The sequence below is a fragment of the Pleurodeles waltl genome, chromosome 6, assembly GCF_031143425.1.
Source record: "Pleurodeles waltl isolate 20211129_DDA chromosome 6, aPleWal1.hap1.20221129, whole genome shotgun sequence".
In the NCBI taxonomy this organism is placed as follows: domain Eukaryota; kingdom Metazoa; phylum Chordata; class Amphibia; order Caudata; family Salamandridae; genus Pleurodeles; species Pleurodeles waltl.
The window spans coordinates 1,605,121,975-1,605,148,014 of record NC_090445.1 but is presented as its reverse complement, the minus strand read 5'-3'; the positions used below and the strand labels follow the sequence as shown (position 1 = coordinate 1,605,148,014).

The window sequence follows — 26,040 nt, the reverse complement described above, 5'->3', positions numbered from 1 at the left end:
ACGACTTTAGGAGTTTTTCACTACCAGGACATGCAAAACGTAGACCCACACATCCTGTTTTTCAAATACCATGCACCCTGCCCTATGGGTATTTAGGAACTATCTTAGGGATCACTTACAAGTATTAAACAGGATGGTTTAGGTCTGGCTAAAGGTTTGTTTTGCGAGGTCGAAATGGCAGTGTAAAACTGCCCTACTGCCTGCAGTGGTAGGCCTAGGACATGATTAAAGTGTTACTTTAGTGGGTGGCACAATGACTGCTGCATGCCCACTAGTAGCATTAAATTTACAGACCCTGGGTACATGTAATACCATATACCAGAGACCTACAAGTAAATTAAATGTGGCAATTTACTATGTTTTGGGGAGAGAGCACAAGAACCTCAGCACTGGTTAACAGTGGTAAACTGCTTGGAGTCCTAAAGCCAGCAAAAAAGAGTTCAGCAAACAGAAAGGGTGAAGGCAAAATGTTTGGGGGAGTACCATGCCAGGGATGCCAAGTCTAGCAAACTTGGATTATGGAATTATGGAACTGTAGTGCTGTGCATTGTGGCTTACATTTGATTTAATAATACAGTCTAGTCTGCATACAACAGTGCAATTATGTTTCCTCCACCAGGATCTTAGGTGTAAAAAGAAGTAGATTTAGACCTACTGGTAGGTCATTTACAAATAGAATAGATAAAATGGGGTGAGAACACATCTCTGCTTGACGCATCTGTGCATATAGTGTATAGTGTTGGAGTCACACATGTTTTCTGTAAAATGCCCTCTAATTATTCAAACGTTTGGGGTATCATAGGTTTAGATTTCCATTAATCCATTTATAGAGTGTTATTTTGAGTTGGTCAGAATCCGTCCCAGGATGACCCCTATATGGATCTATATCAGGAGCATCAGCAACGCCTGAAGGACAGGAGGTGTTACAAATAATCTCCGTTCTAGGTTTTAGGGGAATAATATCTATGAATTGTGGTTTCTTTGATCCCCATGGAGCCTTCAACTGCTGTTGCTGGTTTCATGAGGATTGCTTGCGTCACTCATAAAGAGGCTCACGGTGGTTTAATTCTCTGCTCCTATAAAGTATGCTGAACTCGGAGCATTCCCTAAATTCTTTATGAAACACGAGGCACTCTCTTCCTATTAGTCCTGAAAACACATTAAATTGCTGCTCTTGAGTTGTCAAGAGGAGTTAAATGTCGCTCCTCTGGCTAAAAGAATCCTTGAATCAGCACTGCCTGTGAGAATTTACTGCTCAGTCAACCCCTTGCCTTCAGGAAAATATTTGGTATCATTTATTTCTCGGTCAACTGTATGTTTCCCACATGAAAGATGCAAAGAAACAACCCTCTAGCCTTAGCTTTCCATATCTTCTCCTCTCTATTCTTGGGCTTCAGCCATGACTGTTTGCTCCTTTGTTTTCTCCATCCAGGTGTTCCAGAGACGCGTTGATGGCTCGGTTGATTTCTTTCGGGACTGGAATATGTATAAGCGAGGCTTTGGCAACCGACTGACAGAGTTCTGGTTGGGAAATGATAATCTTCATTATCTAACATCACTTGGTAAAGTAATAGACATTCATATTGGACTTTACTGATGTATTTGCTATTCCTTTCCATCATATCTTACTTTAGTAGCTGGCCTTTGGATATTTATTAACAAGGAAGTGCAAGACACACGGCAAAATCTAGAGTTTGGGAAGCAGAGGATACCCAGGCAAGGGGCACACAGAGATTACAAGGTACAGCAAGCATTGGCAAAGCCAATAGTTCTTGCCTTGTTCTGTTAGTTTTGCTCATGCCATTTTCAACAGATGCCGCCCATTCATGCATGCACACAGTGGCCATCTTCAAATAGGTTTTCTTTTTAAAAAAGCATTACAAGATGGTGGTTGTGCAGGTGCACACATGTTTGCCTTTGCATACATATGCATGGTAGCCATCTCCAAGTGATTTTTGGTGACTGTGTATGGTAACTCTCGACAGCCATCTTAGAGAGATTGCCAAGATGGCCCCTGTGCATGCAAGCAAATCATTTAAAGATGGTCACACACCAATATAGTAGTGGATGATGGACAAAGAAAGGAGGTTGGTCAAACAGGCACTTAAGGCAATGTTATAGGAAAGAAAGCAGGAAATGAGGAGGGACAAGGAGAGATGGGGGAAGACAAAATAGCCCCCCATGCACTGCAATTTGCTGTTGCAGCAGTGGAAGGATACTCTTCAACCATTCAAAACACAGTGAGACCAAAATGCTCAATGAGCTGAACAAACATAGGAATGAAGAGGAAAGCCAGGAGCAGGGAACCCAGATATAAAAGAAAGTCATCGAATCATGAGAAAGAAGTGGACACAAAGTGATCTCTAATTTTATATTGGGTACAAAAGTTTGTTTGTCACCTGTCTGTAGTTTAGACCCTAAAAATCAGCTCAGCAGGATTATCCCAAAAATGGCAGAGAAGGGTGAACAGGGGATGCAAACCTACATACAGCCGATCATCCTGGCAGAGTCATCAATTACTGTATATGGTAAACGGGCAGGGTGAAACTACATCTGTACAAGACCCATCCTGAAAGGCATATAATTCACCAAGTGACTTAAAAAGGATAGACGGGCAAAACTGTGTATTTGTTCTTGCAAAATGTGGCTATTTTTTGTGAAAGTATATTTTTCAGGTATCTGAAATCACTTTTTCACTTCAGAGTTTGCGTCATTTAAAACTATTAAAAATACCAGACAATATGGTGTCAGTAGAATGCTTCTAGCAAAGATAATTTTTGCACAAATGAGTCTTGTGTGAAAACAGTTCACAAAAAAATTGAGATGGTAAATTTCAAGTCATCTCAGAAATTTTGCATAGTGCAAAATTAGGGAATTACACAAATTTCACCAACTTAATCAAAATGTGTCCCAGAACTTTTCAAACGTAATATTGTGCAAGAAGCTACACAGTTTGGTAATGTGTCCAAGAAAAGCCTATCAGAAGGAAAGTGTATGATTTATTGACCCTTTTGTCTAAAGAGGTTGGCATAATGCGTTAGGTGGTTCACTGGCAAAATATCAAAACCCTTAATATTGTGATGCAAAAATGTTGTGACAAAAATATTGAGCACAAAAATATTGTTTTCCTATACTTATAATTGTAAATGCAAAAATATCGAAAAAAATATTGTTTTACAATAATATTGAAAAATGTATACAACAAATATCTTTATGTTAATATATATATATATATATATAGTTAAAATAGTAAACATTAAATATATTAACATGTAGCAGTAATATAAAGTAAATTAAACATATTTAAATAATATAAACAATATATAAATATATATTTATTCAGACACACATATTTATGTGTATGTATGTATATTTATTAGCACATATATAATGTAAAACTATTATTAAAATATTTTTAATTTATATTATAATTTACAATTTTTTTAATTTAAAAATAAAACAAGTATATACATATATATATATATATAATAAATTACAAACCTAAACAAACAAAATGAAACAATATTAAAAACATTCTAATTAAATTACACGTAAAAAGTAAATAATATTTAAAAGAATACATCTTACTAAAAAATTACTATGTATTAGAAACATTATGTATTAAAAAAAATAGAATTTCAAATACACAGAAACATATTAATTATATAATTTTAAACAATATTAACAAAACTATAATTTCTAGGAATAATACACATAATATTCCAACTCCAGGCTGTGCAACAGTAGGAAAAACTTTGGAATTGGGAGGGGTAAAATTGACTATTCCCACTGCAGTCTATGCAACAGTAGGAAAAGCGTTGGACTAAAGAGGAGTAAAATTGAATGTTCCCACTCCAATATATGAAACAGTAGGGAAAGTACTGGACTCAGGAGAGGTCAAATTTACTATTCCCAGTGCAGTTGGGGAAACAGTAGGGAAAGCGTTGGACTCAAGAGGGGTAGAATTTGATATTCCCACTCCAGTCTGTGCAACAGTAGTGAAAGCGTTGGACTCAAGAGCGCCAAAGTTTACTATTCCGACCCCAGGCGGTGCAACAGTAGTGAAAGCGTTAGATTCAGGAGGGGTAACATTTATTATTCCCACTCCAGTCTGTGCAACGATCATTACGACCCTGGTGGTCTATTGGCTGCCAGAGTCACTGTGGCGGTCTGACCGCCGGCAAAGTGGTGGTCTGAACGCTTTAGCAGCAGTCTGACTGCCACATTATGACTGCAGCAGTCGTGCTGTGGTCAGACTGCCAGGCCCACTATGAAACCGCGTACCGATGGGCTGGCGGTCCTAATCTGCCAGGGCAGCACTGCAAGCAGCGCCGCCCTGGGGATTACGACCCCACTCTCTGCCAGCGGTTACATGGTGGTAGCACTGCCATGTAAAGGCTGGTGGAGACGGGGTGCAGGGTGCCCCAGAGGGGCCCCTGCACTGCCCATGCACTCGGCATGGGCAGTGCAGGGGCCCCCCTGGCTAGGCCCGTTGCAGAGTTCACTGTCTGCTTTGCAGTGCACCATACACACTCTGTTTCCGCTCGCTGACCCAGCAAGAAACTCGTTATGGGACCCGCGGGGAGGCGGCCCCACTGGTGGCAGCCTGCCCGTTGAGACTTCAGGGGATGATGTAAACCGTCCACTGAAGTCATAATGACCCCCTGTACCCCTACAAACCCAACAACCGGCACCTAAAATATAAAATAATATTAACACAATATACATATTTCATAACCAAATAAATAAGTAATATTAATTAAAATAAAACATATACATTAATTCTACTTGATTTACTTCCCACCCTGTGCTCCAACAAACCTCACAACCCACAAGAACACTACAAATTACTATTTTACAATTACATTTAAAATATAAATAACTTAAAATTACAAACTGTATTTAAAAACATTAACAACAATTATACAAACAATATCTAACATAGACAAATAAAATATTATTTGAACACACAAAGAGACTTAAAAACGAATGGGGCATATTTAAGAGCCCCCAGCGCCATTCTAACGCCATATTGCGTCATTTTTAAGCTAATGTGGCGTTTTAAGGCCAAAAACACCACACCACATTTAAAAAGTGGCGCAATGCATGCATTGCGCCACTTTTTGTAACCTTTTGTGCTACATTATGCCTGCGCCAGGCATAATGTATGCAATGAGGGCGTTCCCCCGTTAGGCGGGGCAGAAGAAGTGTAAGAGATTTCTTGGCACCATTTTTTCAATACTTTTAACGCCTGCTCAGAGCAGGTGTTAAAAGGAGGCTTCCATTGGTTACAATGGGCCTCTGAGTGCTTTGCATGATTAGCCTCAAAATGGTTTATGCTAATTCTGCAAAGCGCCAGACTAGCGTCAAAAATTCTGACGCTAGTCCCCTAACTACAGCCATGGTGCACCTTATTTTAAAATTGGCGCACACTTGGTGCCGTTACGTGGGTGCTAAAGGGCGCAAGAAAAGTGCCCCAATATTTCTTATCTTAAAATAACAATATTTTTGCAATTATATTTTTGCACACAATATTTCTGTCACAATATTAAAAACTCGATATTTTTGCAACTCAATATTTTTAAATCAACATCTTGTCCGAACACTGCTTTGGGTAGTTGGACTGCAAAAACAATGTAATTCTTCTTTTCCCTGGGCTTCTCGCATTAAGAACAGTACCTTACCATCCTCAGACTGACGTGGTGCTTGCACATCAAACGATGATTACTGAGGTTACAAAGAGAGTGGGGCTGCTGGCGTATCATGGTCTCAGAAAATGAATATGACAATTAAAAGGGATAATTAAAGCATATGTGGCAAGTGTAGCAAGCGTGACTTCAGCACCTCTAATCAGACAGTGAAATGCAAGTGTGGATGTTCATCAATCACAATGCAGTAAACATGATTGCTAAATGTTTCACATTTCCAAGTCGTTGTATTGACAGTCTGGTCCAAGGAAGGAAGGATCAGGTATATTAGTGTGCTGGGTTTCAGAAAGCAAATGTCTTAAGGGTTGTCTTTTGATTGGCTCCTTACAAAAGGTATTTTATTCCAGTCATATTCAGGACCCAGCTGTCTTCCTTGTTGCAGGTTTGAAGTATGAAATTGATGTCTGTTTGCAAAGAATTACACAGAATTTATTGGTTTCTTAACAGGGATTTATGAGCTACGCATTGATCTTAAGGATTTCGAGAGGAACAGCTCGTTTGCCAAATATAGCGCCTTCAAAATAGCAGGAGAATCTGAAAAGTATAAACTGATATATGAGGCTTTTACAGATGGCAATGCAGGTGAGCAATTTAGCAATCCATACTTGGCAAATTAAATGTAAACACAACCATTGACCTCATACCTCCAACCAATATGTGATAATCAAATGTGTTCATTAGGCAGCGTCCTCCCGTTTATTTTTATTTATGGCATTTATAAAGTGCACAGTCACCCCAAAAGTGATATCCTGGAGCTGGACAACCCTCCTAACGCAAACACCACCCCAGGAGCCAAATGTAGAGAGGCAACAAAGTTTTCAACAATTTAACAAATGTAGCAATGCAACAACCAAGTTTTCAACAATTTAACAAATGTAGTAAGGTCAGAGGTTGAGCGCTGATGGGGAGGGAGCGTGTTCCAATGAATGACAGCCAAATAAGTGAAGGAATTACTACCCATACTTGAGTGACCTCCTGATTCACCTGCATTGAATAAATAGCTCGAGAGGCAGATCAAGGGGCTCTCGCTGGCTTGTAGAAAGAAATTCTGCATCAGGCCGGGAGGGACCCACGTCTGGGCATGGCATGGTGAGCAAAAGAACAATGGATTTAGCCCAGATCTGTGACTGGGGGGAGTGTTTGAATAGATTCAGGACTCCATCCATTATCCTTTTGTGTTGCTAAAGTTGCTCTAAGTGGCCAGGATATGTCCAGATGTGGGCCCTTGCTCGCTACCCAGAAACCAGTCCCAGGATGCTTGTTTCCGGTCCAGGGAGGACCTGGCTTGGCAGTTCGGCTGGACTGTTTCCATGGGGAGCAGGGTCAAGACTGATTTGCATATGGCTGTTTCCAAACTGGGGTTATGTGGCCAGCAAAATAACAATGGATTAAACTCAGAACTGTGATTAGGGGTGAGTATTTGAAAAGTTTCAACACTCCATCCATCATTTTATTTTGTAGTGTTAGCCAGCTAACTTGCCCTTGGAGACACTCTGATGATCCTTGGTTCAAGTTTGTAGTTTCAGTCCTTCTTCCTCCATCAGAAGGACAGTAGAGCAGTCCCCCTGGAAGGAGAGCAGTAGGGCAGGAGAGCAGCAGAGCAGCTGGGAGGTCCTTCTTGCAGCAGAGCAGCAGAGCAGCAGAGCAGTCCTTCTTCAGAGTTTTCCACAGGTCCAGAAGAAATTTGAAAAGTGGGACTGAGGATTCCAATTTTATACCTGGTACCCACTTTGAAGTGGGAGAAACCACTGAATTTTCCCACCCTACAGAAATCTATGTGATTTTCTGTCTCCCTGCCCTGGTTCTGCAAAGTCGGTCCTGGAGAGTCGGGTCCATGCCAGATTTTTAAGCATATCCACATTTAGAAATATTTTAATTTCTGAAACATCTCTTTTCTAAATGTGGATATGCTAACAATCTGGCATGGACCCGGCTCTCCAGGACCGACTTTGCAGATCCCTGGCCTAGTGTGAAGTCTTTTGTGTATGAGCTCCGTCAGTTCCTTTGAAGTGCAAGTGTGGTAGGCGACAGCGTCGCCCTTCCCTATCAAGTTAGAGATGTCCCATCATGCCAGAACTCAGAACCTCCATTGTGGCTTATATGTATTAAAAAAGGAAGGTTTACGGCTGGCAAAAGGTTTATGTTGCCAGGTCGAGATGGCAGTTTGGAACTGCACACACAGGCTGCAAATGCAGGCCTGTGGCACATTTAAAAAGCTATTTATGTGGGTGGCCAATTAGTAATGTTTCATTTACAGGCCTTGGGCACATGTAGTATCACTTTACTAGGGACTTACAAGTAAATGAAATGTGCCAATCGGATGTAAGCCAATTCCATCATGTTTGAAGGAGAGAGCATAAGCACTTTAGCACTGGTTAGCAGTCCTAAGGCAAACAAAAACTAATTCAGCATTACAGGAGTAAGGCAAAAGGTTTGAGGGAAGACCACTGTAGTTCTGACAGGTCTAACATAACATATCAATCAATTAAAAAATGTATTAAGCACGCTACTCATCCGGTAGGGTCTCAAGGCGCTGTGGGGGGGGAAGGAGGAAGAAAGGGGGGAGGGGATGCCAATTACTGTTCAAAAAGCCATGTCTTGAGGTGTTTTCAGAAGGTCAGGAGGTCCTGGGTCTTGCGTAGGTTGGTGGGGAGGGAGTTTCAGGTCTTGGAGGCAAGGTAGGAGAAGGATCTGCCTCCGGAGGTGGTGCGAAGGATGCGGGGGACTGTGGCGAGGGCGAGGTCAGCCGATCGGAGGAGACAAGTTCACTCTTTCGTTGAGGTAGACTGGTCCAGTGTTGTGGAGGGATTTGTGGGCGTGGATGAGGATTTTGAAAGTGATCCTTTTGCTGATGGGTAGCCAGTGAAGGAGTCTGAGGTGGGCGGAGATGTGTTTGTGGCGTGGGAGGTTCGTGATGAGCCGTGCAGCTGCGTTCTGGATCCGCTGGAGTTTCTGTTGAAGCTTGTCTGTGGTACCAGCGTAGAGGACGTTTCCATAGTATAGTCTGCTGCTGATGAGTGCGTGGGAGACGGTTTTCCTGGTTTTTATGGGGATCCATTTGAAGGTCTGACGCAGCATGCAGAGGGTGATGAAACAGGAGTAAGTTATAGAATTGATTTGCTGGGTCATGGAGAGAGAGGAGTCTAAGATGATGCTGAGATTGCGTGCGTGGGAGGAGGGGGCAGTCCTAGGGCGGTGGGCCACCAGGAGTCGTCCCATACTGTCCTGGTGGGGCCGAAGATGATGATTTCGGTTTTGTTGGAGTTGAGTTTGAGGTGGCTTGCTGTCATCCAATTGGTGGTGGCGAGGAGACCGGCATGGAGGTTTGTCCTGGCGGTGGTGGGGTTCCTGGTGAGGGAGATGATGAGCTGGGTGTTATCTGCGTACAATGTGATGGTGATTCCGTGGGGGCGGAGGATGTTGGCGAACGGGGTCATGTAAATGTTGAAGAGGATAGGGCTGAGGGAGGACCCTTGGGGGACCCCGCAGATGACCTTGGTTGCTGGGGACTGGAAGGGAGGCAAACTTTCTGGGTTCACTCGGCGAGGAAAGAGGCGAGCCAGTCCAGGGCCTTGTGTCGGATTCCTGCGTCGAAGAGGGTTTGGTGGCAGACAGTGTTGAAGGCTGCCGAGAGGTCCAGGAGGATGAGTGTGACGGTCTCGCCCTTGTCAACTCTGGTTCTGATGTTGTCAGTGCAGGCGATGAGGGCGGTCTCAGTGCTGTGGTTCTTGCGGAATCCAGACTGGGAGGCGTCGAGTGCATTGTCTTCCTCTAGGAAGTGAGACAGGCGGCCGTTCACTAGCTTCTCAATGACCTTGACGGGGAAGGGGAGAAGAGAAATGGGGCGGTAGTTTGTGAGGTCATCCGGGTCTGCTTTGGGTTTTTTGAGGAGTACAGTTACTTCGGTGTGCTTCCAGGAGTCTGGAAAGGTAGCGGTGTTGAAGGAGCTGTTGATTACGGAGCAGAGCTGGGGAGCGATGATTGGGCTGGCCCTGTTGAAGATGTGATGGGGGCAGGGGTCCGTGTGGGAGCCCAAGTGGATGGAGTTCAGGGTTATTTTGGTTTCTTCATCGTTGGTAGGGGCCCAGGTGTGCAGTTGGTTGAGGTGGGGGGTGTTGTGTTATAGGTCGTCTCAGTGGTGGTGATGGTGGGTGCACGTGGTGTGAAGCTGTTGTGTATGTCTAGAATTTTGAGGTGGAAGTGGTTGGAAAGGGAGTTGCATAGGTTTTGTGTGTGAGTGGGGTCGATGTTGCAGGATTTGGGTTTGGTGAGCTCTTTGATGATTGTAAAGAGTTCCTTGCTGTTATGTGAGTTATTATCTATGCGTTCTTTGTAGTAAGCCCTTTTGGTGGTTCCAATGAGTTGGTGATGTTTGCGTATGCTGGTTTTGAGGGTGGAGAAGTTGGTTATGGAGGGTTCTTGTTGCCATGCTTTCTCGGTCTTGCGGCATTCACGCTTGGAGGCTTGAAGTTCAGTGGTGAACCAGGGGGCAGTCTGGATGTTGCGGGTGGTGTTGTTACTTTTCAGAGGGGCGAGAGAGTCTGCGCAGGTTGTGATCCATTGAGTGAGGTTGTGGGTGGCGACGTTGGGGTCGTTGATGGGGGGGGAGTTTGTGAGAGCTTGGCGTGCAGGTGTTCTGTGGGGATCTTGTCCCACTTACGGTACGGTGTGGTGTGCTGTCGGTAGTGGGTGGGGGGTTTTGTGAAGAAGTGGTGGATGCAGTGGTGGTCGGTCGAGTAGAGATCGGTGGTGTGTGTGAATGTTATGTTATTGCTGGAGGTGAAAATTGCATCTAGCGTGTGTCCTGCTGAGTGAGTGGGTGAGGGGACCAGTTGTTTGAGTCCTAGGTTCGTGAGGTTGTCTAGCAGGGTAGTGGAGTTGTGGTTGTGGGGGTCTTCCAGGTGAAAGTTGATGTCACCAAGGAGGATGTAGTCTGTGGAGGTGAGGGCCTGGGGGATGATGGTGTCATCGATGGTGTCGCAGAAAGGGGGGCGAGGTCCTGGTGGTCTGTAAATGAGGGTTCCTCTGAGGGTGGTGTTGACGTTTATGTGAATTAGGAAGTGTAGGTGTTCTGCGCTATCTAGGGTGTCATGGGAGTTGGTGCTGATCTTGATGGTGCTTTTATGTATGATGGCGATGCCTCCTCCCGGTTTGTTTAGACGGTCCCTACGAGAGATTTTGTAGCCTTCTGGGATGGCTATGGCTATGTAGGGTTCAGATGAGGGGTTCATCCAAGTTTCCGTGAGGAAGGCAATGTCAGGGTTGTGTGTTATGATCAGGTCCCAGAGCTCGATGGCGTGCTTGTGTACGGAGCGGTGTTTAGGAGTATGCAGTTAAGGTGGTTGCGGGGACTGTTGTTGTGGGGTGTGTTAGTATTGTTGTGGAGCGTGGTAGTGTTGTTGCGGGGTGTGTTATAGTTGGTGTGTGGCGTGTTAGAGTCAGTGTGGAGCGTGTTGGTGTTGTTGGTGTTTGTGGGGGTACAGGAGAAATGGCATGCATGACATGTGAAGGGTCCGTGTGTGTGCTTGGGATTGGCTTGGGCGCAAGCGAGGTGCTGACCTGGGTTGAGGGTGTGGAGTTTAGGGGAGGAGTAATGTTGCCTATGGGGGTCGGGGCAGCGAGGGCCAGGGGGACTGGCGCTGGGCACGGTCCAGGCGCGGACGGGTGCAGACGGGCTCGCCTCTGGTGCGCCTCTGGCACGCAAGCTGCGCGCTTGCTGCGCAGCCGCACAGCAGCCCCCTTTAAGAGGGGCAATTGGGAGGGTGGAGCAGCTGGGAGGAAAGGGCCAATGGTTGTACAAGGGGACGCAGCGGCAGGAAGAATGGGACCGGCGAGAGCCAGCAGAAAAAGGAGGACACACTAAACAGCAAACGATTTACAGAGGGGGCACAGGGGCAGAGACACAACGCAAAAATACACAATAAAGCCGAATGTACAGTGTAGGCAGCGGAAAAAGCTTTTTAACTAAACGCAAACAAAAAAGCGAACAATGAAAAAACACAAAGAAATAATTATGATTCAACAGGATATGCCTACCCCTAGGCACCAGGGATGAGGCGCAGGTGGGTGCCTGCGGGTGGTGGAGGGCCTCGAACTTCAGTCCAGGCGGCAGGGTCATGGGCACGGGGCAGGCTGGTGGAGCCAAGTGGACTCCTGGCCAGAACCATATCTGTAATAACATATCTGTAATTCTGTGATGTTGCCAATTATGAATCTTAATGCTGAATCTTATATTATTTTACTAAACCCCAGCAATGTGCATCCTGAATATCAAACCCACAATATCAGGGGGACAGAATTTAAAGAAGAATATATTGAAAAACAAAATAAGTCTAAATTTTCTATACCTAACTCCTCATATATATACCTACTCAGTACATATATCATTTAAGCTGTGTAAATGTGGAGTTTGAAATAGTAAATCTGTTCTTCTGTAGGTGCACTTATCTTTTGATATTTTGTCCCTCGATATTCTGTCCTCAGAGTTCTAGCATCTCAATATTGTTGGTGTCGATATTCAGTAGCACACCCCTTCAGCATTGCTTGCTACAACTTGAAATTCTTGAATTGTCATTAGTAGTGTTTCTTTATAAAGAGGGGGTTGCTATGATGCTTACTGTTGCATTCATGGTTCTTTTTCTGAAAAGTAAATAAGCTTGAATATTTGTTAGAGTTTACTGAGCGAATGCACTTTTTAGGGTCGAGCTTGCGTTGCATGCGCTTGCGCATGCGTATCGCTAGCGAGACGCTTTAGGAATTAGAAAAGGGCTTGGAGCCCTGTCCACATCACGTCAGTGCCTTTCATTGATTCGTGGGCTCGCCTGTTAAGATCTGCTTGCTTTCATTAGTGGAAGGTATGCAGACGTCATGCCTTTTCTAGTGGTTAGCCCTCCTCCAGCGCAGCGACCAAGTACTGAAAACATGCAAGGCTCGCTGTTTCCCGACAGGTTTGTGGACTACTTTTTATCTTTCGTTTGTAGCACGATCTCGCTTGGCAGAAGTCGAGCGGTTTGCATAACATCGATCCTGTTACATACTTAATTGCACTTTTGCCGGTTACGTAGATAATTGCACTTTTGCCGATAGGTTTCAGAACGAGTAAACTGTAGCAGCGCAATCGCGCAGTTTTTTTTGCATATTTGATATTTGCCTTACGTGTCAGCTCACCACATTCACTTTCATCCATAGCGACTACATTGGGGACACCGCATCTTGGAATTTACATCACAGCTGCAGGGCACCATATTCATTTTCTTTCATAGCAGCTGCTTGGAACGCCAAGTCTTGGTATGTCTATCGCAGTTGCAGTGCACCGCGTTCCTTTTGATTCATAGCGGCTGCTTGGAACGCCAAGTCTTGGTATGTCTATCGCAGTTGCAGTGCACCGCGTTCCTTTTGATTCATAGCGGCTGCTTGGAACGCCAAGTCTTGGTATGTCTATCGCAGTTGCAGTGCACCGCGTTCCTTTTGATTCATAGCGGCTGCTTGGAACGCCAAGTCTTGGTATGTCTATCGCAGTTGCAGTGCACCGCGTTCATTTTGATTCATAGCGGCTGCTTGGAACGCCAAGTCTTGGTATGTCTATCGCAGTTGCAGTGCACCGCGTTCATTTTGATTCATAGCGGCTGCTTGGAACGCCAAGTCTTGGTATGTCTATCGCAGTTGCAGTGCACCGCGTTCCTTTTGATTCATAGCGGCTGCTTGGAACGCCAAGTCTTGGTATGTCTATCGCAGTTGCAGTGCACCGCGTTCATTTTGATTTATAGCGGCTGCTTGGGGGGAGCTGCATCTTAGCTTTTACATTGCAGTTTTAGTGCACTGTGTTAATTTTGGTTCATAACCGCTGTTTAGGGGCACCGCATCTTGGCATTTACTTCACAGTTGCAATGCGTCACGTCCATTTTGTTTCCTAGCTCTTTCTTGTGGCATGGTCCCTTCGCAGGGGTGACACACAGGTGGGCTACTTTTAGCATTGTATGTTTGTTGATAATATTGTGGTTCCTGGACACTGCATTTATTTTTACGTTTTCTACGACAGTGTCTCTCTTCAGATTATTTGTGTTTGCAAAGTGACACATTTTGGATTTTGCACCACGTTTTTGGTGGTTACAGTGGGTGCCTAGGGTGCTGCTCACTTTCGGAATTAATTGTGGTTGCAGGGCACCAATTTAATTTATTTGATTACTGTCTCTGCTAGCACTGGCAAACACAGATAAGATATTTACGCTTGATGTTTATTGCGCAGCTCACTTTATGGTTTCTTTGACGCTGCATCGCACCTCTCTTATTAGTTACAGAAACAGCTGGTGGTTCCAAACACTGATGGGTGCTCAGGTTTACAGTGCACCATGGTTGTTTGTGGCTACAGTGGTTAATTATATTCCCGCTCACTTTAATTCACTGCATCACCTATTTCATTTCTTTGCTGTAACATGTGGTGCGGCCAAACACAGATGGTGTAATCATGGTTTCTGTGCTCTGTAGTTTTTGTGGTAAGAGCTGCTGCTTCGGTGCCACTAGCGTTATGGATTCCTTGCACTTTCTGGGTTCCTTGTGATTGCAAGGGTTCCATTCAGTTATTGATTCACTGTGGCTGCAATACTCCACTTATATTCTCTACTTTACTTTTGTTGCCGACTGCTGTTTAACTCGGTTGTGTAATCACGGTTCTGAGCACTATGTTGTTGTTTGCACCAGAGGCTGCCTAGGGCAGTGGTTCCCAACCTTTTGACATCTGTGGACCCCCACTTTATCATGACTGGAACCCGGGGATCCCCATTGAATCATTATTGGAATCCAGGGACCCCCTACTGAGTCATTGCTGAAAGCTGGAGACCTAATCTGTTAATATTATTTGATTTTCTAAGCAGTCGCGGACCCCCTGAGGAGGCTTCGCGGACCCCCAGTGGTCCACGGACCACAGGTTGGGAACCACTGGCCTAGGGCATCGTTTTATTACAGTTACAGCACTCCGCTTTTTTATTCAGTTTACAGTGGCTGCTGGTGGCGCCAAACGGAGTCTAGGACATGGCGGTGACTCTGTACCATTTTCATTTGTGATTACATAGGCTGTTTGAGTGCCGTCCACTATGTTATAGCACTGTGCAGCACTATTGGCGGCACTGTACAAGGGTGAGTAAATTACGGTTGCAGTGCTCCATTTTTATTCACAGCGTCTTATGAGGGCAGCAAACTCAGTTAGTTCAGGTGCTTGCAGTAAACTAGTTTAGTTGGAGGTTAAGGGGTGGCTTTTTTTAGCGTTGTTCTCCCTTTTTGTTAGGGGCGAGTGCAAACGCTCCGTCCTCTGTAGTAATCTCTCTTTGGGCTCCCAACCACGCCCATGTCACGTAACTCACTTTCATTGGTCCGTGTGCTTGCCTTTTAAAATCCGCTTCCTTTCATTTGTGAAAGGCATGCATACGTCATGCCTTTTCCGGTGTTTAGCCCACCTACACAGCACCGGTAAACTACTAAAAACATACGAGGCTCAATGTTTTCAGCATGGTTTCCGGACTACTTTATCTGTTTATTTTCCATGCAGCGCAATCGCACTGGGGTTTACATAGCGCGATCAAGCTCAGTTTTTCCGTTTTCAATTTCAGCACGATCACACTGCATTTTACATAGTGCAATTGTGCTGCGTTTTTTTATTTTTTTTATTTGTGTGGCAAGAAAAATCCGGTTAGGAGTTTACAATGCTAATAGCTCTAACTCAAGAAAATGCGAGACCCGTTGCATTGAAAATGCTTGTTTTATTTATCGTCCCAAAAAGTAAGTTTGTATCTGTTCTTTGAGTACTGTTTTGAGTCTGGTAATGCTGACTGATCGTGTAATGAAAAGTAAGGCCTTCCCCTATTTAAAACCTTACTATGCTGAGTGTGTTTTTATGTTGATAAAACCACTTTAGGGCCTGACCATGAAAGAAGCTTGACCATGCACACAGGTTATCATAACTTTGGTAACAGTAGAGGGGTGAACTTTTACCAGTAAATGCCTATATTTGTGGAACGTGAACATGTTGTCTCACTGAGACAAATGCTGCCTGATCAGGCCATCTAATACTCAAATCCTATGACCGCAGTAAACAATGGTACTGTGTAATTACAATTATGCAGTTACCTTATCAATGCCTCCACATCACCTTAGATTGAGCTGAAGGGCTCAAGAGACGAACATTTTGCCCAGTTAGGAATGTTTGAATAACCATGCTGCCAACACGAGCATTTAAATATTCTATCAATAAATGAGTATTAACTGTCTATACCATTATCAGGCAAAACGCAGTTTACAATACATAAAATAAAACTATACCTGCTTGCGTTACCTTAAAAAAAGAACACATATATGCTATTATTTATAATAGGAAATAGGAGCCACATGATAAATAAATCGTATGTTCTGCACGAATGATGATCCATATATGTCAATGCTGGTTGAGTGAAGCAGTGCTTGAGCATGCAGTTTGGCTTGGTCTCAACAGTGTCAGTATTTCAGAGGGTGATGCATTAATAACTAGGAGACCTGGCTGGCATCAAATATTTCTAGGGTGTCATTTTAATTTTTGGTACCACGTAGTAGGAACAAAATGTTAAGGTTCATCAAGTTCTGAAACAAAGGTAATTAAATGCAAGTTTGGTAGGGAAGAGATCTCATATTTAGGTCATACCATTTCGGGAAATGGTATGAAGTCTAAGAAAGAATTGGTTGATTCCATCTGTAATTTGGTAACACCAGTTAGTAAAGAAGAAGTTGTGTCCTTTCCATGGATGGTTGAATTTTATTGTTTGTCCTCTTCTAAAACTACCATCAAGTCGAGTGCTTTAAAGATGTTGTACAAAAAGAGATAGGGTTTGAATGAAGTGAGGAATCCAACCATGAATTTGTTTTGTTTACAAAAAGAATTAGCAGAGGTTCTGAGTTTCAGAGGATTTATTTTAGGGAGAAAAACTATTGTTGTTACAAATGCCAGTTGTAAGGGGCTTGGTGCAATTTTGTTGCAAGCCGCTAGGGACGAGGAAAGAATAATTTATTGTGTTGAAGAGTGTTGAGGGATGCCAAAGCTAACCACTCTGTTACAGAGAAAGAGATGTTGGCATCAGGGGCAGCTTCTCCATTAGGGCAGAGGATCGTTACCACACGCCAGCAGTGGCATTACCTGTACAAGAAAACAATAATAAACTATCTTTATTATCGTTTTCTTGTAAAGGGGCGGGGCCACGGGGTGACGAGCAGTTAGGGGGAGAGCACAGCACTTCCCCTCAGAGCGCATGTGTTTGGCCGGCTGTCCTGGGCTGGCCAAACACACATGCGCAGTAGGCTCTCTCCATGCTCCCAGTCTGCCTAGAAGCGCCCAGGCTCCCAGCCAATCCTCACGCTGCTCTGAGCAGCATGAGGATTGGCCGCAGAGCAGCCTAGGAGCCTGTGCCTGCAGCGTTGAAGCTGAGGAGCGGCGTGGCGGCGTTCAGGTAAGTGTTTTTTTTTAATTTAAATAATTTAATGTTAATTCCCCCCTGGACAACCTCCCCTGTGCACTGCCCGGCCCTTTCCACGCCTCGCGAGCCACGACTGGTTGGCAGTCAGCTCAGCAGTCAAGATACTGGTGGGGCATTCAGCAACACTCAGCTTCTCTTGTGTGCAAAGGCCTCTCTTACTTTAACTCCACTCTTTCCAATCCTATCACAGGGTGGAGTCAAAAATGCTCACTTACACCACCCCTATAAAGAGCTTCAAAGGGGCAGGGTGTGACGAGGACAGGAAAGCATCAGTGATTGATGTGCAGCCCTGGGCACTAGGAAGGCCTGAAACCTGAAGCACCAGGGTTAACTTAATAATTGGCACTACAGTGTGTCATCTGGAAATTGTTCTATTGTTTGTCGAGCATAGGTCTTTGCCTGGCTGATAATGTCATATTCCTCTGGACTGGAAGGGTCAGTTTGGAAAATGCTAATTGGTACAGCTGGCTGGCACATGCACTTGAGTGCATGTGACGTGACTCGCTTATGCCACCTGATCCTGAACAGTGTGAGACAGCCAGACATGCATTTTGTGTATCAGGATCTTTTTTTTCAATTTAACAGGTTGATCAAAAAGGGGAGCAGAAAGAATAGGGTGAGAGATGTCAATGCCCACATCTATGAGCCACCACTGTATATCACCATCTCTCCACTGTTCTTTGTGAGTCAATTTTGGTTAAATCTCAGTCTATTAAAGTATTAGAGGGATGCTCCGATATATGCTGGTCATACACAACTTTCCTTTGAATAACTTTATATAGAAGGCATAACTTGACAGTTCTAGCAGGTGAAAGGTCTTTTCATAGAAAATGGGGGTACATTAATGGTCACACCTGGCATTTTGCACTCATATTTCATAGAAAATGAACCATTTTTCACCTGCAACCCCCCAAATTGTTACTTTTAAAATACGTATAAAATACTGGTTAGATCCTCCAGATGTGAACTGACCAGTATGGTGCTGTATAAGGCTGTGAAAAATTATGCAGGTGTGTAATTTATCATGCCTAGGACTGTCAACAATTTGTCACACCAACATCACTGCTGACATTTTGTACACAAAGAAAAATTCTTGATTTGTAGGCAGGACTCAATTATGGGCTGCTCTGAAAGTCCCAGTGAGGACTGATTTGAAACTTCTATTCCACAAGGGCTCCAGGACTTTGGATATATTTGCTCAAATATCGCCACATTTAACTTGGGTGGATGGACCCCTGTGTTGGTATAGAGGAAACTTTGTTGCTGTTGCAACGGAGTTCCCTCTCCACTTACATCTAAATAGGGCCCTCAGCCTCAAAAATGAATATCCAAAATCTTCAGTGGGGCAAGGCAGCATACTGTGGCCTAGGAGGGCTCCACACAATCGGATAGATTTCAGATGAAGTCCTAGCAGAGGCATTGGTTTTTGGTGGGAAACCTTCAAGGAGGAGAAGAAATTTAAATTTCACTCCCCGAGAAGGTCCCACTCCGGCTGTATAAGCTTGCCACCTTCACCCAGTCAAGATTCCTACATTTTCACCATCACTTTTTTTGAGCACTGATTCCTTCAGTGGGTCAATGCTGCAGGCTGCAGCCTCTAAACTAGATTTAATGCTGTGGGAAAGGTCAAAGCAGGAGAAAACTGGATCTCCAGCTCAGCTGCAACTCACCTTGGTCTGAAGCAGCTGGGGTATGTGATAACAATCTTGCACATTGTGTACATATTAAAAGAATGACATCATTATTATTTTGTGAGAATAGGGTAAACCTAGGTTTATTGTAAAGCAAATCTCAGCACAGAAGTAAGTAAAAGAGGAAGGAGAATATGTTTGGCCTTTTAGCAAAGTGGTGAAATACTGTTGCTCTAAAACTCAAAACTTAAATCATAATATCTTTTTTTCCCCAGGATTGCAATTTTATCAAAATTTATATTTAAAACCTATTTTTAAGAGATATAGGCCCTCATTACGACCCTGGCGGACGGTGCAAAATGGGCAGTAAGACCGCAGGCCAGCGGTCATTACTGCCCCAATGTCCTGCACCGTCTGCCCGGCGGCTCTTTATAATTACTTATTCCATGACCCACAGTCTCTACCCACTAACACACACACCCCGACTACATCACCGCACGTGAACAAGTTCAATGTTTTCTTTCTTTCTTATTATTGTGTTTGAAACCATTACAATGTCGAATTTCATTCAATTACTCTCAAGCAACACTTTTTTTCCCTAGATTTGAGAAGTCTGAATAACGTGTTCACTGTACCTTTTTACTAGCACTGTATTGTTGCCAAGTGGACTTCGAGCACAGATAATGCATGTTTCTATTGTGTTAAATTTCAATAAAACCAGTTTGAAATATATATATATATATATATATATATGTACTAAAAGGGTATTTTTAGGGCTTTAGGGTGGATAAGAGTATTACGCGTTAAGGGTGATTATGGAGTTTCCCCGAATAAAAAAAATAATAATAATACACACACACTATATGTATATATATATATATATATATATATATATATATATATATATATATATATATATATATATATATATATATAAAATAAAATTAAAATTACTTTATGTTAAAAAAAAATACATAGAAATTCACTGAAAAAAGCCAAGGACGTTATAGTTAGGAAATAGAATTTAAAAACCCATCAAAAATCACTTAAAAAACAAAGGTTACAGGGACCATATGCTTAGGCTCACATTTTAAATGTACCAAGCCAGAGAAATTCACCTGTTATAGTTAGAGTTATCTTAAGTAACTGTAACTTGTGTTCTAAGGTCACCATAACTTGCGACCCTGCCATGCACAGTTATCTGATCGATAATCTTACTGCAGATGTTGCAGTGGCAATATCAATAATGTTATCAAAGATGTCAAGAGTGCTGTAGTTTGTGGGGTAATTAGAAGTGCATGGCGAGGACATGAGTTATAGTTACCTTAGGGCACGAGTTATATTTACTTGAGATAACTCTAACTTTAACAAACGAATTTCTATTGTTTGGTAGGTTTATAATGTGAGCCTAACTATAACGTTCCTGTAACCTTTGTTTTTTTCAGTGAATTTCTACTTTTTTTTACATAAAGTAATTTCCATTCCTATATGTTAATCCAACCACCACCATGCACAGAGCATGCAGCCACACCCTATAAGAACCCAACCCTGTGGTGTACAAGGCCTTTGACCGTGCGCAGCTGGGGTTAGTCCAGACCCTGCGGCCAACCCCTATAACTACACACCTTTGTGGTGCACATGGCCTTCAGCTGTGCACAGCCAGTGTTGGCACCTAGTCACAATGTTGAGGAACGCGAGAGGAGCCTGAAGGCCCCTGCGGTCCCAGCCAGCTCCCCAGCTCCTGTGCATCTTTGCAGGCAGGGAAACAGAGGAAACGTCCGCTCCCACTAAGTGAGTACTGTTTGACAGCTCTCATTTCATCTGAGCGGAGTGTTTTCTCTGACTTGGTGGGAGCTGTCAAAGCACCCTGGGACATAGCAGGAGCCATCCCTGGGGGATGGCGGTCCCCAGGGCCATCAGTGGCTCCTCAATGGGAGCTACGTGGCCCCCCTCCAAACATTATTGCCCTGGGGATGTGGTGGTCCACGAGGCTGCAGGGGAGCCACGTGGCCCCCCTGCACTGATTTTGAATCAGGCCATGGGGAGGTGGCGTTCCCAGAGGTTGCAGGGGCATCATGCCGCCCCCTTGCCTTCAATTTCAGTTAAACCCCAGGGAGGTGGTTGTCCCCAGGGCTGCAGTGGGGCGGCTCTGCCCCCTGGATTGAATGTGAATTAAGCCTCGTGGAGATGGTGGTCCTGGAGATGCGGGGGAGGGTGAGCTGCACCCCGCATTGAATTTGAATGAAGCCCCAGAGAGGTGGTGAATTTCAAAGAATTTCTATGGTTAGTTTCTAACTAAAATGCCCCTGTAACCGTTGTTTTTTCAGTGAATTGCTACTATTTTTTTTAACGTGAAGTTATTTTCATTACTCATCGTTAATCCAACCACATCTGCGCACGGCCTTTGGCTGTGCACAGCGACAGTTGGCCGCAGAGCCTGGCCTGTGGTCAGGCCCTGCTGCCAACCCCTATAAGAACCCAACCCCATGCTGCGCACAGCCGTTGGCCTGCAGCCAACCCCTATAACTATGCAACCCTGCGGCGTGCCCCCCTTGGCCCTGGGAACCCGATACCCTGGAGCCTGGCCATGTGACCTGGGTGCCCACCAGGGCACCCAGTCACAATGTTGGGGACTGCGTGGTAGCCTGAAGGCCCCTGCGGTCCCATCCAGCTCCCTCTCTGTGAGAGCATTATTTCCTCTGTTTCTCTGAAGACAGAGAAACACAGGAAACCTCCACACGCATGAAGTGAGATCTGTTTGACAACTCTCGATTCATCTGAGCAAAGTGTTTGCTGTGACTTGGTGGGTTCTGTCAATGCTCCCGCCAAGTAAGAGCAAACAGCTATTTCTCGGAGGTGGACACCCCGGGAAATAGCAGGAGGCGGCCTTGGGAGGTGGCAGTACCCAAGGCCATCAGTGGCTCCTCGAGGAGGTCAGCGCGGCCAGCCTCCAAAGATTATTGCCCCATCGAGGTGGTAAGTCACAGGGCTACAGAGGGGACTCCCCTTCAATTTCAATTAAGCCCCAGGGAAGTGGCAGTCCCCGGGGCTGCACTGTCCACATTGAAAGCTAACTAAGCCTCGGGGAAGTGGTGGTCCCTAGGGCTGCAGGGGGACCGAGCAGCCCCCTCACATTGAATTTGAATGAAGCCCCGTGGGAATCCCCGGCCTGCATGGGGGGGGGGCAGCGGGCAGCACCCCCCTCATTAAAATGTCAATGACCCCCGGACCTGGCCCACATGGGAGCTTCATAGAACCAAGCGTGGGAGCCCGCACTTAATTTTTTTTAAATTTTCAGTGGATCACCAGATCCACTGTGACGTCTGCCAAATTATTATTTTTTTAAATGCTTTTTTGGTCTGAGAAGGTCCCTCTAGGACCCCAGCACCAGACCTAAGGGGTCAGGGTGTCCCTATATTGGCCCCTTTTCTCCTTTTTTAACTTTGTTTACAGGGACTCGGCTCAAGCCGAGTCCCTACATAGCAGCCAACACATCCTTGTTGAAATGTTGTCAGATCTCAGCACAAGATCGGGACGGTTTGTGAAGTCTTGCGTCCCTATGTATACACATTTTGATTTTCTTTAATATCTCAAAAACTACTGAACAGATTTACACCAAATAACAAAAAGGGCTCTGTCTGGACCAAGAACTACCTTTCTGCCAAATTTGGTATAATTCCTTCCAGTGACTCGGCGTTATCGCTGTTCAAGATGCCTATAGGAATTAACACTGGAAAAGCTCCTTTTTTGCCCCCCCTCCATTTTCTGGACCCCTGCTCGATGGATCAACCTGAAACTTTCCATACAGCAGCTGACATGACAGTCGAATGTTTGCGGGAAATTTTGTGAAGAATATTCAAGCGGCCCCAAAGATATAGGAAAGTGAAAAAAACTGTATTTATAAATATATATGGGCTTCACTTACCTTAGATATACTTACCTTGTATTGCAAAGGCATGCGTGGTAACGGTATGCGTGGAAAAGCAATGCATGGTAAAGGCATTGCTTTGTAATAGATGTGTGGTAAAGGCATGCTTTGTAAATTCATGCGTGGTAATGTGACATACAAACAATATGGGGTTTCCAACACCAGAACATCTGTAGAGAGAATACTAAAGCAATTTCTGATGCCTGCTCAACTGAACCTCACAATCTATTCTCATGTTAGCGACGTGATACTTAGAGATTTGTCAAATTTGGCTTCCAAATTTGGCAAACCTTTACCCATTGGATGGCATGGGTGATAAATTACCAGTGTTAGTTGATATTGATTCTTTGGCAGGAAGTCTGATTGGCAGAAAATCCATGTCAAACAATGTCAGTATGAAATATTGACTGACAATTAGGTTAATTCATCATTGAAAAGGGCCATTCTAAATTCTCACTTAGCTCTCAGGACTGGAATTTACGAGGCCAATCCTGCTTAATCATTAATTGCAGATTTTAAAAACCTCCACAAGCCTGTTGAGGAGGGTACTGAATGCTCTTCACACTTGGAGAGTATTGAAAAGACAGATACAGTTTCTGTCTGATGTTTCTTTTGACATTGTAATAGTGTCTGAATTGGCTGAAGGAGTAGCTATTTCATCCTGCTGAATCTGATGTTAAAGGACTGACATGTGGAGGTATCACAGATATTGGGGGCTCTTCATATGCTTTTTGATCTATCTCTTTGGGCAGAAGAAGCAGTCCTCTTGTTTTCAGCATTAGCAGCAATAATACCCAACATCATCGGGGTCAATTTGGTGACTGGTGGTTGTTCCTGCGTACTTACTGATTTACATTGACTTTTGAAAGATACCAACCATACCCTAGGAGTTCTTCAAAATAATAATTTGTTTTGATGTATGACACAGTGTATGTGCCCCAGAATCTTCACAATGCGTTTTGGACTCATACTGCTTTGATCATGGAACTGGTGACTGTAATTTTTTCACTCAGTTTTTAAAGAAGTAAGGTGGTGATAGTAGAATTAATGGTGGTGTTGATAATGGGTTTCATAGTAAGGCTGGTGGTGGTGATGGTGGCGGTAATAGTGGTGCTTTTGGTAACATTGGAGGTGGTAATAATGATGATGGTAATTATGGTAGTGATAACGAAGGGAACATTGGTGATGGTAGAGATGGTGGTAATGGTGGTAGAGGTAATTGTTAATTGTGGAGGTGGTAGTAGAAATTTGGGTTTTAGTAGTAATGGTAGTCGTGCTAATGGTGGTGTTGCTAGTGATCATTGTTTCTGTGGTAATTGTGATGGTGGAAATAGTGGTAGTGATGGTAATCATGATATGTTAGTGGTGATAGGATTGGATAGTGTTAATGGCTGTGGTGGTAATGGCAATGCTGGTGGTGCTAGTAATGATGGTTGTGTTAATGGTGGTAATGATGATTGATGTAATGGTGGCAATAATAAAGGCAATGGTAGTGATGACGGTTGTGGTGGTGATAAAGGTAGTGGTGGTAGTGGTAATGAGGGTGGTGGAAATTATGGTTGTGTTGGTAATGGTGGTGTCAGTAGAAGAGGGGATGGTAAAACTGTGGTTTGAGCAATGGAGGAGATTGTGGTCAATGTAGTTGAGGTGATGGCCATAGCTGTAGTGGTGATAATGGTGGTTTTGATGCTGGTGGTAATGCTCTTATTTGTGGAGGCAATGGTGGTGCTAAAGCAAATGATATTAGTAGTGGAAACTGTGTTTTTGTTGCAGAAATCCCCTTACTTTTTGCCTGGTATTTGATGCAACTTTGACTGAAGTGCACTGGGTTCCTGCTAACCAGGTCCTCAGTGCCAGTGTTCTTTCCCCAAAACTGCACAATTGGTCCCCAATTGGCAATAACATTGGCATCCCTGCTAGTCCTTAGTAAATGGTATCCTAGCTACCTAGGGCAATGGTACCAAAGAGGCTTCCCAAAGGCTGCAGCATATATTGCTTCTATTCATAAGCAAGGTCTTCGAAAAGTATATAAATAAACATCTCTCTTGCTTCATAGAAGGCCTGGGCATTCTGTACCCAACTCAAACTGGCTTTAGAGCAGGCAGCAGTACTGAGACAGAGATACTAGCGGCAACAGAGGAAATACGTGCTGCCATGATGATGCTAGATCTTAGTGCTGCCTTTGACAGGGTGTAGCATTGACACCTTCAGAGAATAGAGAAAGTAGGAATAACAGGATGCGTTTAGGTGGCTGAAACCCTTTTTAGGGGATAGAAACTTCCAGGTGGGTGAAGGCTCCTGTCTTCTTAATTTACCCACTACATCATGGGGTACTTCAAGGCTCACCCTTGAGCCCTACGTTATTTAATTTATATGTCCGTCCGCTAGCAGAGATTATACAATCCCATGGCCTAGCCTTAGTGTCATATGCTGATGACACTCAAATAATTATGGCACTCACCCCAGAGACCAGCCATATTTCCTACCAGCTGAATTTCTGCCTCAGTGAGGTCACAGAATGGATGTCAAGGAGCTGTCTCAAAGTCAGTGGTGATAGAACTGAGGTCCTGGTGTTTGGGAATAACAAACTAATGTGGTGGCAACTAGGACGGCCCAAACATCTGGGAGAACCTCCCAAGCCGGCCCCAGTGTTTAGGAGTTTAGCACTTTGGATCTAGAGAAATTAACTATGGAAACTCAAGCCAAAAAACTCACTGACTCCTGTTTTGGGATCCTTAGATCAGTTAGAAAATTTCTACACATGATGCCACTCCCTACGAGGCAAATCATGGTGCAGGGTCTGATTAACTTGCGCCTAGACTATGGGAACTCCCTATTTCTAGAAAGCCCAAAGTATGTGATAAACCGTCTCCAAGTAGTCCAGAATGCAGCAGCGAGAATACTTTATCAGATTCCTAAGCACCAATCTCCTCCACAAGCCCTAAAAGCTCTCCTTTGACTTCAAGTAGAAAAAAAGGATTTGTTTTAAAGCCGTGTGTTTTGCTTACTGGACCATCCAGGGGAAAGGTCCAACCATTATCCAGAACCTACTGTCCGTTTATGTCCCTGGAAGGTCCCTTCGAACAAGCTCCCAGGGACTTCTGTCAGTACCTAAGGTCAAAAGAGCTAGATATCGGGGCCGGGTCAGTACCAAAGGTCAAAAGAGCTAGATATCGGGGCCGGTGCTTTTCTTTTTTGGCTCCCAGGTTATGGTTGATGTAATGGTGGCAATAATAAAGGTGGTGGTAGTGATGATGGTTGTGGTGTGTGACCTTCCCACT

General features: G+C 44.2%; 1 protein-coding gene across 1 annotated transcript in view; it reads left to right on the top strand.

The window, feature by feature from the left end:
- Positions 1-26,040, top strand: part of LOC138301222 (ficolin-1-B-like) — a 129,738-nt gene that overhangs the window by 88,704 nt on the left and 14,994 nt on the right. Inside the window, exons 11-12 of the mRNA XM_069241467.1 lie at positions 1,433-1,562; positions 6,156-6,290. Coding sequence (XP_069097568.1) covers positions 1,433-1,562; positions 6,156-6,290 — 265 coding nt within the window. The remainder of the gene's footprint in view (positions 1-1,432; positions 1,563-6,155; positions 6,291-26,040) is intronic.